We start from the raw sequence: 18,034 nt of genomic DNA, 5'->3' as shown, positions 1-18,034 counted from the left end.
CTTCTCAACACCGATTCACATGAACATCTCCATACTTCTATACTCACATGTTTGCCTCACTCTCTAAGTGACTAGAAGAGCTCCATCCTCTTCTCATCTTAGCGGCCTCGAGCTGGATCTTAATTCACTAGGGGGGAGAGAAGAAAGCAATAATTCACGCTAGTCTGAGTATAGCACACAGCATTGTCCATGACCGAGAACGTGGGCTTGTTGTCGACGAGTCCACTTCCACCACGACCATGAGTTCATCAATCAGAATGGACTGGACTAGGCCCACCTGCCAGCACTACTGGCCCGCGAAGCGAACCCCGGCCACGCCCGGTTCCTACACGTCAGCGCCCAACCCGTCGTACCTCGATCCCCGAGTCCACCTCTTTCACCCAGCCCGGCGACCCGGCCGCGCTCCCGCCTCGCCTCGCCGCCGGCGACCGACCCCACGTCTGCCCGGCGATGTCCTCCTCCGTCTCCATTGCGGCGGAGTGGGACCTTCTCTCCGACCGCTTCTACCGCCGACTCACGCTCCACTCCCCACTCCCGTGGTCCACCCCAGCCGCGGCCGGCGCGACCTCTTCCTCCTCCGGCGTCGGCGGTGCTGTGATCGGTCGCCTCGACCTGTCCACCCACATCGTCTCCGCCGCGCCCTTTGGAGGCCCGATCGCTGCCGTCCGCGACGACTCTAAGATCGTGCAGCTCCACTCCGAGCCCTCCCGCCGCCGCCTCCTCCTCTTCTCCTCCTCCGCCCACCCAATTGCCTCCGCGCCCTGGCCACCCCTTCTCCCGCGCCTCCACTCGCTCGCCTTCTCCAGTTCCCTCAACCTCCTCGCGCTCCTCTCCGACGGCTCGCTCCTCCGCTTCCGCCTCCCCGATCTGCAACCCAGCCCTAGCTCCAGTCCCGTTCCCCTGCTCCCGCCGGCCTCCGGCGGCGTCGCCGACGCTCTATTCTGGGGCGGCGGTGTAGCCATCCTCACGGAAGACAACCGCATCGTGGTGGCCACTGACATCGAGGCCGACGACCCTCACCCCCGTGACCTCGCCGACCCAGGCATCGGTGACGAGGAGCATGTTCTGTGTATGGCCGTGGTGGAGCCACAGTTTGTCATGTCGGGGAGCCCAGAAGTGTTGCTTGCGGTTGGCGACCGGGTCATCGCGGTTGACGAGGATGGCGTACAGGTGCTTGGGGTGGAGCTGGAGATTGGACCCGTGCAGAAGATGGCAGTGTCACCCAATGGCAAGCTTCTTGCAGCGTTTGCACATGATGGGCGCCTTCTCGTGATCCCCACTGATTTCTCTAGGATCATATTCGAGTATGAGTGCGATGTAAGTTATTTAGCTCCACTGCACTGTGCTATCGATGTCTGAGCTTACTTAGTGCTTTTGTTGAGCCTCCAAGCATGAATTGTTAGATCTAACTCTGAAAATACATAATTATCAAGCCATTTAGATTAGTTTTCATTGTAGCTGAGGGGGATTCTGACTAATGATTGTTCCTAAATAAAAATGGCACTGAATGTGTTTTTTTGGCTAATTTATGTTGTGCAGTCTTGTGCCTGAGAAGCAACAGTTTTAGTTATGTCTGTTATTGTTTGGTCACTGTTGGACTTTAGTAAGCAGATAGCTCTGTATATGTGTTTATTTGGCTGTGGATATTGCTTCCACTTGAATTACCACTTGAATTTAGTAAGCAGATAGCTCTGTATATGCTCGGTGCCACCTTCATACCTAGCACCTAACAGCTCCCTAACAAAAGAGAAATATAACTGTACAACAACAACAACAACAAAGCCTTTAAAAGAGAAATATAACTGTACTTGGAACTTTTCTCTTTTGTTTTTTTGGTTTTGCTCTTTTGCCCTAGTTTTCATTTGGAACTTTATCTCTGCATTTTAAGCAATAGAGAAAGAGTTATTGAATTGTACTCTAGATTAGATATGCTTCTGCCCTTTATGTTGATTTTAGCACTGTCTTGTACATTTGTTCATTAGTTAACTGCCTTTTCTTTTCTTTTGGCTATCTTGTAGTCTGCATTGCCACCAGAGCAAATAGCTTGGTGTGGACTAGACAGTGTACTCGTCTACTGGCCTGAGGTGCTGTTGATGGTTGGTCCAAATGGAGATCCTGTCCAATACAATTATGATGAACCCATAAAACTGATTCCTGAGTGCGATGGTGTAAGAATCCTCTCTAACTCAAGTATGGAATTTCTACACCGAGTCCCGGACTCTACTACATTAATTTTTGGCATTGGAAGCATGTCTCCAGCGGCATTACTGTATGATGCTCGTGATCACTATGACAGGCAAAGTGCAAAGGTACTTTCTATCATCCAAGGAACTTTTTTAGCTCCTTTTCTTATGTCAATAAATTATGAATGGACGTAAAGATCATTTCATCGGTGTACTTTGCCTTATAGGAGTACTAGTATACATCTATACACTTGTTGCTAGCTTAGTGATTAGGACCTTCTGCATGCTACATTTTATCCACTAAATGCATGTTGTATGAGCTAGGTTGTGATACGATTCTAAGTTGTTCTAGATATGCTGAAAAGAAGTTAGGAAATGCCTCAGTTGTTAATTTCTGTTATTATCAAGAGAATATTCTCCTTTGACCTTTTGTATGTTCACACACACAAAATTGCTAAAACAAACAGAATAAAACTAGAAGAAACCACTTTATATCGCCTCAAAATATGAATTGCCAACTGGTTTGGCCTTAATGGCTGTTCCCACACAAAAGGCTAAACAAATTGGGAAATGACTCCTTCCCTGACGCTTTTATCTATTCATTGTTCACTTCTCTTTTTATTCATATTTGAAATTGGTTTTCTATGGTAGACCACAGCAAATATCAAATGCTGGTTTTATATGCAGGTGCTGTTAACCATGTACAACATTAATGATTCTACATATCATATTTTCAGCCTGGTAGCATATGTATCTATAGTATATAGCGTATTAGCTTGACTTGTTTTCTTATGCTCCACCTTATAGAAGTTTGTCAATATCTCAAGTAACACAGGCACCATAGAAATACTTGTAGTCATTTGGGACATTAATCTCATCTTATCTTGTGAACGAGACATTAACAATATTTCACACTTGCAGGCTTATGACAACTATCTACTCATATCATCTTCATTGCCTGAGGCAATTGAGGCTTGCATTGACGCTGCTGGCCATGAGTTTGATGTTTCACGCCAGCGCACATTGCTGAGAGCTGCTACATATGGCCTAGCTTTCTGCAGGTTCTCTTTTTTGCCTTTAGGATGCTATATTTGAGCATTTCATTAGTACTATTAATTTGCTTATTTGTCAGTCATCATGTTTGATTGCTTTTTTCTTTTCCACATTACTAATTTTATAAGTTGTTGTTGGAGAATACTTTGTATCCTTGACTGGTACTGTGGTACACATTCTAAATTTTGACTTAAGTGGTTTTAGATAAAGTATGGGAGTACTGTTTCTTTCAAGTATCTATTTTATGGTAACATGTAGAGACGTAGAGTAATATTCATGCAGCAGACAATTTTGCTCTAAGTATCTGTACCCTGTCAAGTACTCCCTCCGTCCCAAAAAACATGTCACTCTGGCAATTCTAAGAAAGATTACTGGCCAAGGTCATTAACCTAGGTACCCCTAATTATTATAGTGATTCAGTATTGTTTGCCACACTAGCCAAGATTCTCGAGGTGAACTGGTTAGAGCGTTGAGCTCCGGGAGTCATTGGAACTCCCATCACACCCATGTTTGAAGCATGGCACCTTGTAACAAAGCCCAGGGGGGATTTCTTCTCCCCCCCTGTGGTCCAGTGTTTTTTTTTGTTTGCCACACTAATTAATGGGAAAGGATGCAACCTTCCCTAGTTAACTACACACATTCATGATCTACTCAATAGGAAAGGAAGCAAATCATATGATTACCCACACATGCATGAGGGATGGAATTAATGCAGATGGCCCCACTAGCTGTCCACAAGCTACAATGACATGTTCTGTGGGACAAATTTTAAATCCTAGAGTGACATGTTTTCTGGAACAGGAGTATGTACAAGTAGATGGGATTACCAGGTTGGGTCAAAGACTCACAGGGTAACAATGCAAGAGAAAGTTATATGTGAGCTTGCTCTCCAATACTTGTTAGTATAGTTTAGTTCTGCAAAGGCCAAGGTTAGGTCCACAAACTTCTTGAAGAAGCTGCCTCCTTAAGCCTAATGATTAGTCGACTGTGCAACTATACTAAACAGTTAATCCTCTCAACTGGAGTAAACATGCAAATCAGTTTTATGAGTCCAGGCTACTAATCGTCGAACTCATGTGAACCGGCCACTTATATCATCAAAATTGCGCAATTAGTTCCTAACAAGGTTGCCAGATGACATTCCTGATTTCAAACACTGGGAATTTGGGCAAGGCCCTGGATAAATGTAGACAAAGGGGTGATGCTTGATAGGTTTCCTTGCTGCAACGGTTTCAGAACCTTCCTACTGGCGTGGGAGGAATCTGAACTCTGGATGCTTGCAGGTGCATAAGGACTTGGTGCCGTGGCCCCCCTGTCCAGTAGTTGGGAGTTGGTCCAGCTGGTCGTAACATATCTGTCTTTGGCGCAAATGTAAAAGTATAGCCCGATGATCACGGGCAAGTGGTGTAGGCGTGTGTGCGTGCGTGTGCGCTGTGTATGGCTATTTTGGCCTAACTCTTCTTCTCTTAATGCAATGATATGCAGTCCTCCTGCATATTCGAGAAAAAATGCTTGATAGATTTCTTTTAGTTCTACTATATGGTTTTCAGCCAAATCTGATCTTGAATAGAAATGCAAAATTAGTTTAGGTGTTGAAAAACAGAACAATAATATGAGAAGATAGCTGAGTAATTGAGCTTTTGCTTCAAAATACCCAGGGAAAAACATTATGTTTAGGAGATGCTGGTTGTTTTTCCTGCTACAATATAAGCTTCTCCATTTGCCAAGTTTTTTCTTATTGCCTATGTGGCAGCTTGCTGTTTTTGTCAAGATTATGGAAGGCTCTAATTTAAAAATTAGCTCAAACAGATCATAAATAATATTGCTCTTTTCTGACCCTAACTTTGTTGATCAGTGGAGCATATGTTTTCTGGCTAACAGCAACTGCTGTAGTGCTGCATGCCCATGCCTTTTAACTTGGACCTGGACCATAGTCTTACACATTACTGCTAGTTTGGTACCTCATGTTGCAATATTTAACTGTTATAGCTCAACTCAATTCTTTTATTCCACCAAGTTTGGAGCTATACTAACGAGTATCTTTGACAATTAATTACTTGTAGTTGTTCTTTTTGAGTAGTGCTATTCCTCTGTACAGAATAGTTTATTGCTGATATTTGAACTTGGCATTGATACCCAGTTGGCTTTGGCAGTCGATTTCCTCATGAACGCTTTCAAGAAATGTGCAAAATGCTGAGAGTTCTAAATGCTGTTCGTGATCCTGAGATTGGGATGCCACTGACCATTCAGCAGTACAAGGTTTGTGTTACCCTCTGGATTCTTTGATGAACCTCATATTATCATTGCTACCTGCTGTATCTTAATGTGGCTGTTCTCTTTAGCTGCTTACTGCAACGGTGCTCATTGGACGTCTCATTAATGCTAATCAGCACCTTTTGGCGCTTCGCATCTCTGAGTACCTTAACCTGAACCCGGTAACGTCTTTTTTCTCTTCATTTTTTAATCGGAAATATCTACTTTGCTGTGTGCAAACACTGTGCCTTTGCCCTTTGGCATATACAAACTTAGAAGCACAAGTTGGCACTGTTAGGTTCTAGCATTACATATTTTTGTTTTAAGTTACTTGTCATATGCACAACAAGGTTACTTTCAGATAAATCGGATCACTTAATCCAACTCGATATTGTAAAGTAGTGTGGGATCTTCACTGGTTTACCATAAATTGTCTTGGTAAAGCAATATTATTCCATTTACACCTTAAACCTTTTATAGGAGGTTGTGATAATGCATTGGGCATGTGAGAAGATAACAGCATCAACAACTCTTCCAGATACAGTCCTTCTTGAGGGTCTGCTTGATAAGGTTTGTGTTTACCAAAGTCACACTCAGGCTTATACTTGATATTAGTACCTGGTAAATGCACATCTACTGCAATTATGTCTCCTTGTTTTACATCATTACATATTCTTTCTGTTGCAGCTCAGGCTATGTAAAGGGATATCATATGCTGCAGTGGCAGCTCATTCAGATAACAGTGGTCGGCGAAGGTTGGCTGCAATGCTCGTTGATCATGAGTCACAGTCCTCTAAGCAGGCAAGTTTACTCTTGTGCTTGTGACTCGGGCAGATATGATGCGCATAAATATGATATTCTCCAGTTAAGTTAAATGAAAAAAGGGTATGATGAAAAAAGTAAAGATATGGTTTTTTTAGTGAAATTGTCCTAATTATATACATATTGAGGTATTGGTACACCATACCAAACAGCACTGTGTCTTTCTGATTAACTGGTTGAAGTGATGATCTGATTAGGATGTACTCCCTCCATTCCAAACTGTAAGTCGTTCTGGCTTTTTTAGATACATAGCTTTTACTATGTATCTAGGCATACTCCCTCCGTCCCAATAAAAGTGTCGTTGTAGCCTTCAAATGTTGTCCCAAAAATTGTGTCGTTTTAGGTGTGGCCCCATGGCTACCGCTGTCCACCTTAGGCTGCAGGCCTATCCCTTCACCGTGTTCACCTCCTCCCTTCCTCTCGCCTTTTTGCTAAAAAAAACAAAAAAACACACACACGGCACCGATGCGGAGACGGAGACGCAGAGGGCGGCGCGCCCTGATGTGAAGGCAGAGGCGTCATCGAGGCGGAGTTCGTGGCCTGCACCTGCACCAGCGCGTGGCTCTACATGACGTCGACCACCACCATGGCAACCGCGAGCTCCAGCTCGCCATGGCTACCGTGCGCTCCATCCTACGGGCCCGGCGCGAAGGTAGAGACGACCGGCGCAGAGGCAGAGTGGCCAAGGCGCCCTCCTCTTCTCCTCCGCCAAGATCTAGCAACCTCCCTCCTCTTCTTCTACAGTGCCGGCGGATCTAGCGGCTTCCTCAGCGCCCATGAGACAAGGACGGGCGGAGAGGCCGGCAGCCAGGAAGAAGCTCCGCGGGCCCGTGACGTCGTCGCCAGTCCACGTTGGCGCCTCCACTTCCTCTCCTCCGTCGGCGGTGGCGCCCCTCATCTTCTCCGCCTCTGTCCCCCTCCTCTTCTCCAGCAACGGCACAGGCAAGGAGGCTGAGCGTGCGGCTCGCCGTCGAGCTGAGGCGGAGCGTGCGGCCCGGCGTCGAAGACGAGAGCGACTGGCGCAGAGTTGAGTCCGCCGGGCAAGGAGGCACGGAGTTGAATCTGGATCAGAACCGAGGAGCGCAAGAGAGAGAAGAACATTGTGATAGGGGAACTATGGTCCTTTCCCTCCGGTCTTGGTACGCGCGCCGAGTCCTACAACGACTCTTTTTTCGGGACGGAGGGAGTAATGTATATCTAGGTGCATAGCAAAAGCTATGACCTCGGAAAGTCAGAACGACTTACAATTTGGAATGGATGGAGTAGTAATTAAACTAGTAGTTCTGATAAATCCGAACCTTTTGTAAAAGATATTATACTCAATTAGGTTGATGGTTGACTTGCCTTATATCTGAGTATGATTCTCTGAGCCTGAGATAACTAAGGCCTTGTTTGGATGCCTATGTATTTACTTCAATCCATGTGTGTTGGAGTTTAAATTCCACACCAACCCTCTCCAACACACTTGGATTGAGGTGAAGACATGGGCATCCAAACAAGCCCTAATATGGTTTTGTATTGTATCTTTCTAGATGCCAGTAGGTCATGACTCTGTAGGTTATGAGATATTCTTTAGTAATTACTGGAAATCTAGCATGCTTGAAAGAAAAGGGGAGGCGTTAGTTCATATCTAGCAGGAAAGAACCATGCATTTAAAATCATCTGGAACTTTTTCACCTTCACAGATTCCCTTGTTGCTAAGCATTGATGAACAAGACAAAGCATTATCAAAGGCAATTGAAAGTGGCGATACTGATCTTGTGTACCTTGTGCTATTCCATATCTGGCAGAAGGTAGCTGTAGAGAAGGTAAATCTCCTCTGTCCTCTTTTAGAGATTGATATTTCCAGTTAAGTTACATTTGTTAGTAATTTTTTCAAGGATCCAACATCAAGCATTGATTAATTGCTAATTTGCCACTTTTAATCCTTTGATTACGATTTAACTAAAATTTTGGAAGGATAGCTGAAAGTGCTCCCTCTTTAAGTTTTTATCACTGTTAATGTTCTGTAACTTATTTTACAGAAAGCTCCTTTGGATTTTTTCGGTGTTATAAATGCAAGGCCTGTGGCTAGAGATTTGTTTATGGCATATGCAAGGTGATATATGTTTTTGGTTTGCTGGTTGCTACCTCAACTCTATAAATTTGCTTGCACATAGTTGAAAGCCTCTGGTTTGCTTGCAGACATTCTAAGCATGAAGAATTGAAGGACTTCTTTTTATCGACTGGGAGACTTCAAGTAGGTTGAATACATATTACATAACGATTTGTTGGTTCTTGTATATCTGATTATTTATTACATGAATGCTGTCCTTGAAATTATTTGCAGTTCAGTACTTGCTGGCATGCTGTTCTGCTTTTTATACATATACTGTAGCAGTTACTTCCATCATCATGTTGAATTCTTTAACAAGATCTGCTGGTAGATGTACCAGATAAATTTTTAATATTTCACAAGTGCAGGAAGTACTAGATTAAAATCACATTTGCATGACAAATCACTTGCCTAAACTATTGAGAACACTTCCAGGATGCCGCCTTTCTTTTGTTGACAGAATCAAGGGAATTGGAGAGGAACCCCATGGCAAGCAAGGGGTCTCCTCTCCATGCTCCACAAGTGAGGCTCATTGAGCAGGCCCATAGACTTTTTTCTGAGACCAAGGAACATGTTTTCGAATCTAAAGCTTCTGAAGAGCATGCCAAATTGCTAAGGTATTTGATGATTTATTATGATTATGATGCCGAATTTGTCATGTGAGTATACTATTGCTTCTTTCTGAGCAAGGTTGATGCATGATTTGTCACATGAAAAATCTAAATAATGTGATGCAACTAAACCATATGATGGAATTGCATGTCTCAAAATTTATTTGATATAGTGCTTATCAGTTCAATCAGCATGGAACCTATATTTTTGCTTCACTGTGTGGGTTTTGTTGTCACTTGTCAGCTCACAAGCCTTAGTCATATGCAACTTCATGCATAAATAATTGTCTTTGAGTGACCTACAACTGGCTAATGCTGATTGTTCTATTGGGACTCTCTTATTTACTATGTTCTTGCTGAACTGGCAGTTTAGGTTTACTAGACTTTCAGTTAGCCTGTGACCGGAAGGTCCTGGGTTCGAGTCGCGGTCTCCTCGCATTGCACAAGCGAGGGTAAGGCTTGCCACTGACACCCTTCCCCAGACTCCGCACAGAGCGGGAGCTCTCTGCACTGGGTACGCCTTTTTTTCGACTTTCAGTTAGCCAATCAGGTAAGGTACTGGATTCATATAGGTTGGCACTTCATTGTGAAAATCAGGAGAGATGTGGCTGCCATTTACTGAATTCCTTGCTGAAGATAGTTCTAGGGTGAAACCATGTGCAGGTTCCTGCTAAATAGTTATGTGTTAGAGCACCCACAGCATGCGAAAACAACGATGCTTGGATTAGGCAGTGCTTGGATGAAAAATGCTAGTCTGATGCCTCTACATTCACCAATCCCAAGTAAATAAGAATGATTCATTGCTGTCGTGCCTGTTCGTGAACGGGGAGAAAAACATGCATGTGTCAGGGCAGCAGTTGTGGTCTTTCCTTTTTTTTATTAAGGGTACCCTTTTGTTAACCTGGTGGGTCTCATGAATGAAGCTTAAACGCTGCTGTGAAAATAAAGTTGAAGCATCGGTGATATGTCAGTGAAATGATGTTTCAAACCTCGCTATGCTATGGCTGCTCTCAGTAACTCTGTTTCTTCATTCCAGATCACAGCATGAACTTGAAGTTTCCACAAAGCAGCCAATATTTGTGGGTTCTAGTGTTAGTGATACAATCAAAACCTGCATTGCAATGGGAAACGAGCGAGCTGCACTCAGAGTGAAGTCTGAGTTCAAGGTATTCAAATGGCCTCGAAACATGTGGACCTGTTCAATTAATAATGTACTTTAGTCTTTCTGATGGTCCTGTTTCTGCACAGGTTCCTGATAAGAGGTGGTACTGGCTTAAAACATGCGCTTTAGCCACAGTTGGAAACTGGGATGCTTTGGAAAAATTTTCAAGAGAGAAAAGGCCACCAGGAGGTGAGTTTGTAGATATGAATTCGTTACATGAAAAGTTGAGTTTATATTGAATGCATATTTAAATGCATGCTTCTACTATGTGAGCGAGCTTTGTTAATCTTTACTCTACACTAAGGATTTTCTTATCCTGTGAAAGTAGCATTTGTGTGCCCACTATAAATTTTCTTTTCCTTCTGCTTAAAAGTTGATTAGTTGAAACCTGATCTGAACCCTTCAGCAATGATGTAAACGCAAACTTCTCAGTTCTCAGCATTGGGTTATCTTCATTGGCTAAATTTGGATTTTAAGGATATCATGTTTCATTATAATAATACGTTCACGTCATCGATGCCTTGTTAGTATGATAAATTGATGATAATATTGTGAAGTATTATGTCTCTATTTCAATGTACAGGTTATAAACCTTTTGTTGAAGCATGCATTGATGCTGGTCAAAAAAATGAAGCTGTCAAATATATTCCAAAGTTAACAGATCCTCGTGAAAGATCTGAGGTATGTTTTAATTAAGTTGATACAAACTCCCCTCCCACCCCTATCATGTTTCATTAGACCTTGGTTGGCAGACATTGCTGCTAAGGGAAGGAGGGATAAAAGCAATGTATCTAGAAAAGCCAAAACATCTTATAATTTGGAATAGAGGGAGTATTTGGTTGCTACTTGGTAGTACTATGTGGAAGTAGAACTCCATGCTTGCCTGTTCTGTGTAAAAACCTAAGAAGAATATGCCTACGAGAATGCAAAGCTGTTCAGCAACATTGATATTGATAGATTGCAGTACAACATAGATCACGTGCAGGATACATACCGCACGGGGACTTCTATGATAAAATTTTGATTCCAGATAAATGAAATGGATGATGCCCAATACGCAACACACAGTCTCTTAGTACTTGATAGATCAAACCAAATGTTTTTTTTATAACCACGATTTCAGAAAATGGAGTTGAGAACCAGTAACAACGTGGTGATTGTTTGTGTAGGCATATGCTCGAATGGGCATGGCAAGGGAAGCTGAAGAGGCAGCCTCACAAGCTAAAGATAGTGATGAGCTATTTGGCCGCCTAAAGATTACACTTGCACAGAGCAGTGCTGCCGCCTCCATTTTCGACACATTGCGGGATCGGCTATCTTTTCAAGGAGCATATTGATCTACGTGATTGTGTTGTAGGCCCGGATGTGCACCTTGATGTTTTGAACAGATCGGCCTTTTATTTGTTTTTATGCTCTGCTGTATGCATGAAGACTTAACCCCAGTGTGAATAGATGTCCATAGAAATTGCCGGTCACAGAACTCAACAGCGAGAGCACGTGTGGTTCACCAGTGACATTTTGGATTTCTGGGATCGAGGATGCGTAGACCCGTTAGCTGGACGAAGAAAGTGGCGCGGGTAATTTTCTGCTCTGGGGCCCCGTTTGGGAGACCCCGTGTGCTAACTTTTTAATTGAGAAATAACATTTTGAATTACTAATCTGTATTTTTATTAGATTATGGTTAATGAATGTTAGTGTGTTGATAAATGCACAATTAGATGGAACCGGTTTTAGTCAATTAACAGTTTCATTGTTAATTAGTAGGAGTATTTGTTATAACAAGATTAACTGGCAAGTGTTGCTAATGCCACTGTTAACTATTTATTTATTTTTAAAAAATATAAGAGAATCTATCTATATCTCTTATAAAGATAAATCTCGCTAGCAATTTATCTTGCCATGCAAAGTATCCACATTAGCATCCACTACAACATCTCACTAGCATATTCAACTATCTCGTCATGCAAAGTGTCCACATTAGCATCAATTAACACATCCAACTAACACATGATATTATGTCTTCATTCAAGCTATTCATATTAGCAAACCACATCATTTACTAACATATAGTTAGTTGTCCACATCAGAGTGTTAAAAATCATCCACTAACATGTATTATGATATTTATTCAATCATATTAGTAAACATAAGTAGTATAATTTCACCAATGATTTTCACATCATCACGCGGGGCGTTCTTCTAGCTTATTTAACTGTTGTTGTCACATCCCTCGTCCCTCAAAATAATAAATAAAAAAAAACTTGCATGTATCATTCAGCTAATCAAACATATTGCCTGGAAAACCCTTTGTTCCTGCTGGCCAGCGTGCGAATAGACACGGAAATATATGACGGAACATTTTTTAAACATGAAAACTAATTTTAAAAATGCATTTTTGTAACTTGAAAAAAAATGAAACTTAGCACATGTATTGCATCCATATGTATACTCACATTGAAATGCAAATTTAATTTTGAAAATTCTTACGAAAATGACAGTTATTTTTCATTTTTGTATGAATTTTTAAAAATGATTTTTGCATCTTAAAGTCCCGTGTGAGTACATATTTAGATGAACTATAGATGTGCCAAATTTTAAAAATTTTAAGTTAAAGAGATACACTTTTTGAGTTAGTTTTTGTGTTTTCACCGAAGATTTGGTCTCCACTGTATATTTTGCCTGACGTCCCAAAAGTCATGACCATTCTCTGTTCTAGAGGGCATGTTTGTTTGATGCTTGAAGAAGTTGCCTGGGCTAGACATGGCTTCTAGGCGTTCGATTTTGGATATCAAGGGTCAGAATCGCTTGCCTCGTCACCTTGGCAGGCTTCAATCCAAACATGTGTTTGTGCAGCTAGTAGTGGGACCAAGACTGCATTCGTTGACACAGGAATGAGAGACAAAACTCATTTAGGGGGTATTTGGTTGCTCCTCCTAAATTTTAGTCGCGGTTCCATCGGATGTTTGGACACATGGAGTATTAAATATAGACTAATTACGAAACTAATTACATAGTTTGCGACTAATTTGCGAGAAGAATCTTTTGAGCCTAATTAGTCCATGATTTGACAATATTTTGCTACAGTAAACATATGCTAATGACGGATTAATTATGCTTAAAAATTCATCTCGTGGAGTACTGACGGATTATGTAATTTGTTTTTTTATTAGTATCTGAACACCCCATGCAACATCGTAGCCGGATCAAACACCCCCGTAGTTCGTTCGTTATATACCCCTTCAATCTTGAACTAGTGGACTCTTCAGATGGCGCATGGTCATCTTCTCCAAGTAGCAGCAACAACATAACACCTAACACTACAGAAGTATGCATGGCGCAAGGAGTGGGGAAGTCTAGTTTCGCCGCCACTACGCTCCCCTCCTGTTGGCAGCGGTTGTGTCAAAGGTAGATAGTGTGTTTTTTCTACTCTATCTACACGCTAAACGTTAGATAGTCGCTCACTTTCCATTTAGTGTTTAGTTAGAGGAGACGATAAACTAGACAAATCAATGGTTTTAATTTCATGCTTCGTACATCCATCCAGAAAAGGATACAACTATAAAATCTGTCGGTCAAACTAACTTAACTTTAACCAAATTGATACTGACGCCCTGTTCGCTTGACATCAGCCTGACTTATCAGCCATAATACAGTGTTTTTGTCTCACAACAAATCAGCTTCAGTCGGCTTATTAGCCGTAGAAACCATCAGCCAAACAACTCATAGTACTAACATTTATGTCTTTAACTAAATTTACTACGAAAAATATATTTTGTAATTAATTTAATGATACTTATTTTGTATATTAGTACTTTTTATATAACTTCGATGAAACTTCAAATTGTTTGACTACTCAAAAAGTGGGAATATATTCTTTTGTGGATAGAAAGAGTACTGTTTTTTTAAACACAGTTACACAATAAAACATAAACAATTAGACAGACACATTGGCATAGATAATAAACATGTAACTCTCGCATAGTTAAATGATTAATTGTTAACAAATATCAAATAGTTTATAAAGTCGTTTTCTATCACCAAAGACTATAGTTTAAACGTCCCAACTAGAGTTTAAATGTGTCTAGATCACATTTAAACACACTGTTTAAATTTTTTTACTGTTTCAAGCGACTATTTTTTTTCTTGCTTAATTCACTGTTTATAGAGCATTGATGACACGTACATTCACAGCTTAGGATTTACACGCGACAGTTTATGATTTACACGGGCGTAAACGATGGCTTAGATGAACACTGCCCGCGCCCGGTGCTATCTACCGTGGAATCCAGCCAGTGCTCACCTTACAGTTACGACTTACAGTACGAATTTGTAACTCCATGGGCCTCACGAAACTTGGAACTTCTTCCATGAGACTTCACCATTCGTTCATTCAGTAACGGAGAAGCGATGACTGAGGTAAGGAAATAAATCACACTCCAAATAGATCAACATTACCACTTCAAGTGTGCCGAGTGCGAACAACTCGCAACACGTCGAAGCACAAATGGTTCACCAAGCACGTTTCAAAACGAGTTGAATCATCAAACCACTGAGGTCTTAGCAAGTCAAAACTTAAAACGGAACACTTACGACTCTTACCATCACATACACTGACCACAGCTAAATCACATGAACAGGTTCGGCCTCGAAGCCTTGAACGTGGTCTTCAGCTTCCTGGTCGGCGGGAGGTCTTAGCAAGTCAAAACTTAAAACGGAACACTTACGACTCTTACCATCACATACACTGACCACAGCTAAATCACATGAACAGGTTCGGCCTCGAAGCCTTGAACGTGGTCTTCAGCTTCCTGGTCGGCGGCCTGACCTTGCGGTACACGAGTGGGAACTTGATCTCACTGTTGTGGAACTGCTTGGTGTTGTCCCTCTTGCACAGCTTGAAGTGCACGGTCGCGGTCTTGATGATCTGGATGCAGGGGGACCTCACACGGTGGCGAGAAGCCATCTCATTGTACATCTGCTCCACAGCGCCATTCAGGGTTGTGTCACGGTACTCCTTGTACATGTTGTGGTAGCCAGTTCTGCTCTGGTAGCGCAGCCAGATGCCATAGTTCTTGATCGTCGTTGGGTTACGCTCGAAGATCTGACAAAGCATACAGAACTTCAGCGACTGACACAACACAAAGGATTCTTTCAAATGTGAACTACTACTGAGTCAAAGGGAAAAAATAATAAGATTCAGCTCCAAGGACAAGGGACCAGCATCATTCATCTAGGACAATTCCACTACACAACCATGACATTATGACAGTGCAGGAGAGTCACAAAGGTCAGATATGAGCAACATTGACAGCAAAACTGGAAGTAATAAAGGAAAACAAACTCATTTTCTGATATCCCGACATAATTTAAAATTGATTGTTGCAAATAGACAAACAGTTCTTTATGTAAAGGCAATGATCAGAAATACAAATAGCAAACAATACACAACTAAATGATGGTGGATAAAACACAACCAGACCAAACATTTGGTGAAAGAACTTGTCTGCCAATCCCAAAGAGTATATGACAAAACACTCTGTCTTCAACACGCTCAGACTCATTTATATATATAAATCGCTCATACTATCATCAATAATGGGTATTGACACAAATAAGGTTGGGCAGCCGGCACATAGTGGCAATCGCAAGGCACTAAACAAGCAGCTAAAGGATGGCAAGGTTCACATGTAGCAGCCCAATGTTCTAAACAAAAGTGCCCTATCGGAGAATCAGACGTACCTCGTTGATGGCAAGGACCTGGCCGTTGCTCTTCTTAACCTTCTTCAACTTCCTCAGGAAGTACCTGCGCTCACACAACAGCCGTACATTAATCGACGACCCGCATCGAAACTGAACAAAATCCTTCAACAAGGAAACCTGAAGGAAGCACAGATGTATATGGCAAGCTCACCAGAACTTGCTCTTGGCGCGGACCTCGTTGGTGGCCCAGAGCTTCATGCGATAGATCTTGGGGTGCTCGTCGCCGGGCGTCGGCAGCGCGCGCCCCACCACCTGGTACTGATGGAACTGCACAGGTGCGAGAACAGGGGGCAAATCAAACCCATGGATCAAATTCTAATCATCGCAGTCGGAGGGAGCGAGCGAAAAAAGACTCACCCTGAAGGCCACCATTTCCGCGAGCTCGTCGAAACCCTAGCCTAACCTAGCCTAAGGGGACGAAGATGACGAGAGGAGGCGGCGGCGGGTGAAGGCGGCGGCCGTGGGCGTGAGAGGAGCGTTTATAGGTGCCGATTATGGAGTAAACCCTAATGGGCCCAAGTTCTCGCCGTTCTGGCCCATTTGTTGCCAAATTATGATTGGGCTTCCCTTCTTTCGACAAGGACGTAAGCTTCATATGATACTAAAACGCATAAAAAAACACAATTCTAGCTCTGAATCTGAACACACGTCATGTCTAGATTCAGAGCTAGAATTGTGTTTTTTTTCTAGATGGAGGGAGCAGTATATATAAGGAAAAAGTTTACATTACCTCACTTAATTTTTGTGAAAGTCTGTTTTCCTCCCTGAACTCTAAAATCGGACAAAACACCTCCCTCAACTTTTTAAAACCGTTCATCTTACTTTCCTAACCCTGTTATAAGCAATTTTGAAAATAGTTTTATCTTTTTTTTTTATTTATTTCGGCTGAATCTTTGAAAAATCATAATAAATCACAGAAAAATCATAAAATGGAAAATCCAATTTTGTTGAACTCCATATGAGTAGATCTACACAGTGAATATATAATATGTTATGCTTTAGTACAAAGTTTTTGCTGTGGCTTTAGATCTATGCTTTTATGTAATTAATTGGAATAATTCATAGCTGCAGTTTCTATGGTCCAATTGTGATGAAATTTTTATAGTGGGCTAATTATTGTATGATTGAACTGTAGTAAAAATTTCATACTCATTGAATCATGTATAGCTTAGTTATAGATTTATTTATATTTAACAAGCATAAACCTAAATAAAATTTATAACTAAGTTATACATGATCCAATGAGTATGAAATTTTTACTACAGTTTAAGCATACATTAATTAGTCCACCATAAAAATTTCACCATAATTAGACCACAAAAAATGCAGCTATGAATTATTTCATTTAATTACAGAAAATAATAGATCTAAAGCTACAACAAAAACTTTGTACTAAAGTATACCATATATATATGTTCACTGTGTAGGTCTACTCATATGGAGTCCAACAAAATTGGACTTTCTATTTTATGATTTTTCTGTGATTTACTATGATGTTTCAAAGATTCAGCAGAAATAAATAAAAAAGAAAAAGAGAACCGCCTTCAAAACCGCTTATAACCGGGTCAGGGAGGTAAGATGAACGGTTTTAAAAGTTGGGGGAGGTGTTTTGCCCAGTTTTAGAGTTCAAGGAGGAAAAACGGACTTTTCACGAAAATTAAGGGAGGTAACACGGACTTTTTTCTATATATAACTGTAACATATATAATACTAATAATACTAATACTAAAGTGCACATTATTATCCAAGTAACCACATGGGTGTCATATTATCCAGTGGGAACTATAGCGAGGTGCAACTTAACTATGTGACTCGTTGTAGAGTGTCTTTCCAAAGTGCACATTATCATCACCTTTGTTTCTATGCACATTGAAAGTACCGATGTTAGGCAGCAACAAATTCTTACTGATATCATTTTGCAAATATAGAAATGAGCTCAACTTATATTCAATGGTCGTATCGCTAGGTGTCATGTCCTCGTCACCTGACTCGCACACTGGCGTAGACTTTGCCATTGTTGTGGTCAAAGCACGAGCAGAGGCACAAAGGTTGATGGACTGGACTGCATGTGGAGACGACGGTGATGATCAAACCG

At 41.7% G+C, this 18,034-nt stretch overlaps 2 protein-coding genes across 2 annotated transcripts; one reads left to right on the top strand and one right to left on the bottom strand.

The window, feature by feature from the left end:
- Positions 1–221: 221 nt before the first annotated feature.
- On the top strand, positions 222–11,938 carry LOC136456344 (protein VACUOLELESS1-like). Its single transcript, XM_066456175.1, is given in 16 exon segments — positions 222–406; positions 408–1,317; positions 2,019–2,309; positions 3,105–3,244; positions 5,390–5,495; positions 5,579–5,671; positions 5,970–6,059; positions 6,177–6,290; positions 7,997–8,119; positions 8,336–8,409; positions 8,496–8,550; positions 8,842–9,023; positions 10,054–10,183; positions 10,266–10,368; positions 10,763–10,860; positions 11,349–11,938. Coding segments are annotated over 16 exon segments (2,844 nt in total). The 5' UTR covers positions 222–239; the 3' UTR covers positions 11,517–11,938.
- Positions 11,939–14,604: 2,666 nt separating this feature from the next.
- LOC136456343 (large ribosomal subunit protein eL20) lies at positions 14,605–16,454 on the bottom strand. The gene is made up of 4 exons (XM_066456174.1): positions 16,297–16,454; positions 16,091–16,206; positions 15,919–15,982; positions 14,605–15,280 (listed from the first exon to the last, which is right to left on the bottom strand). Exons 1-4 carry the CDS (start codon positions 16,309–16,311, stop codon positions 14,939–14,941), a joined length of 537 nt encoding a protein of 178 aa, XP_066312271.1. The 5' UTR covers positions 16,312–16,454; the 3' UTR covers positions 14,605–14,938.
- Positions 16,455–18,034: the final 1,580 nt, after the last annotated feature.

Source organism: Miscanthus floridulus, chromosome 6 (genome assembly GCF_019320115.1).
Source record: "Miscanthus floridulus cultivar M001 chromosome 6, ASM1932011v1, whole genome shotgun sequence".
Lineage (NCBI taxonomy): Eukaryota > Viridiplantae > Streptophyta > Magnoliopsida > Poales > Poaceae > Miscanthus > Miscanthus floridulus.
This window is presented reverse-complemented; position numbering and strand designations above follow the sequence as displayed.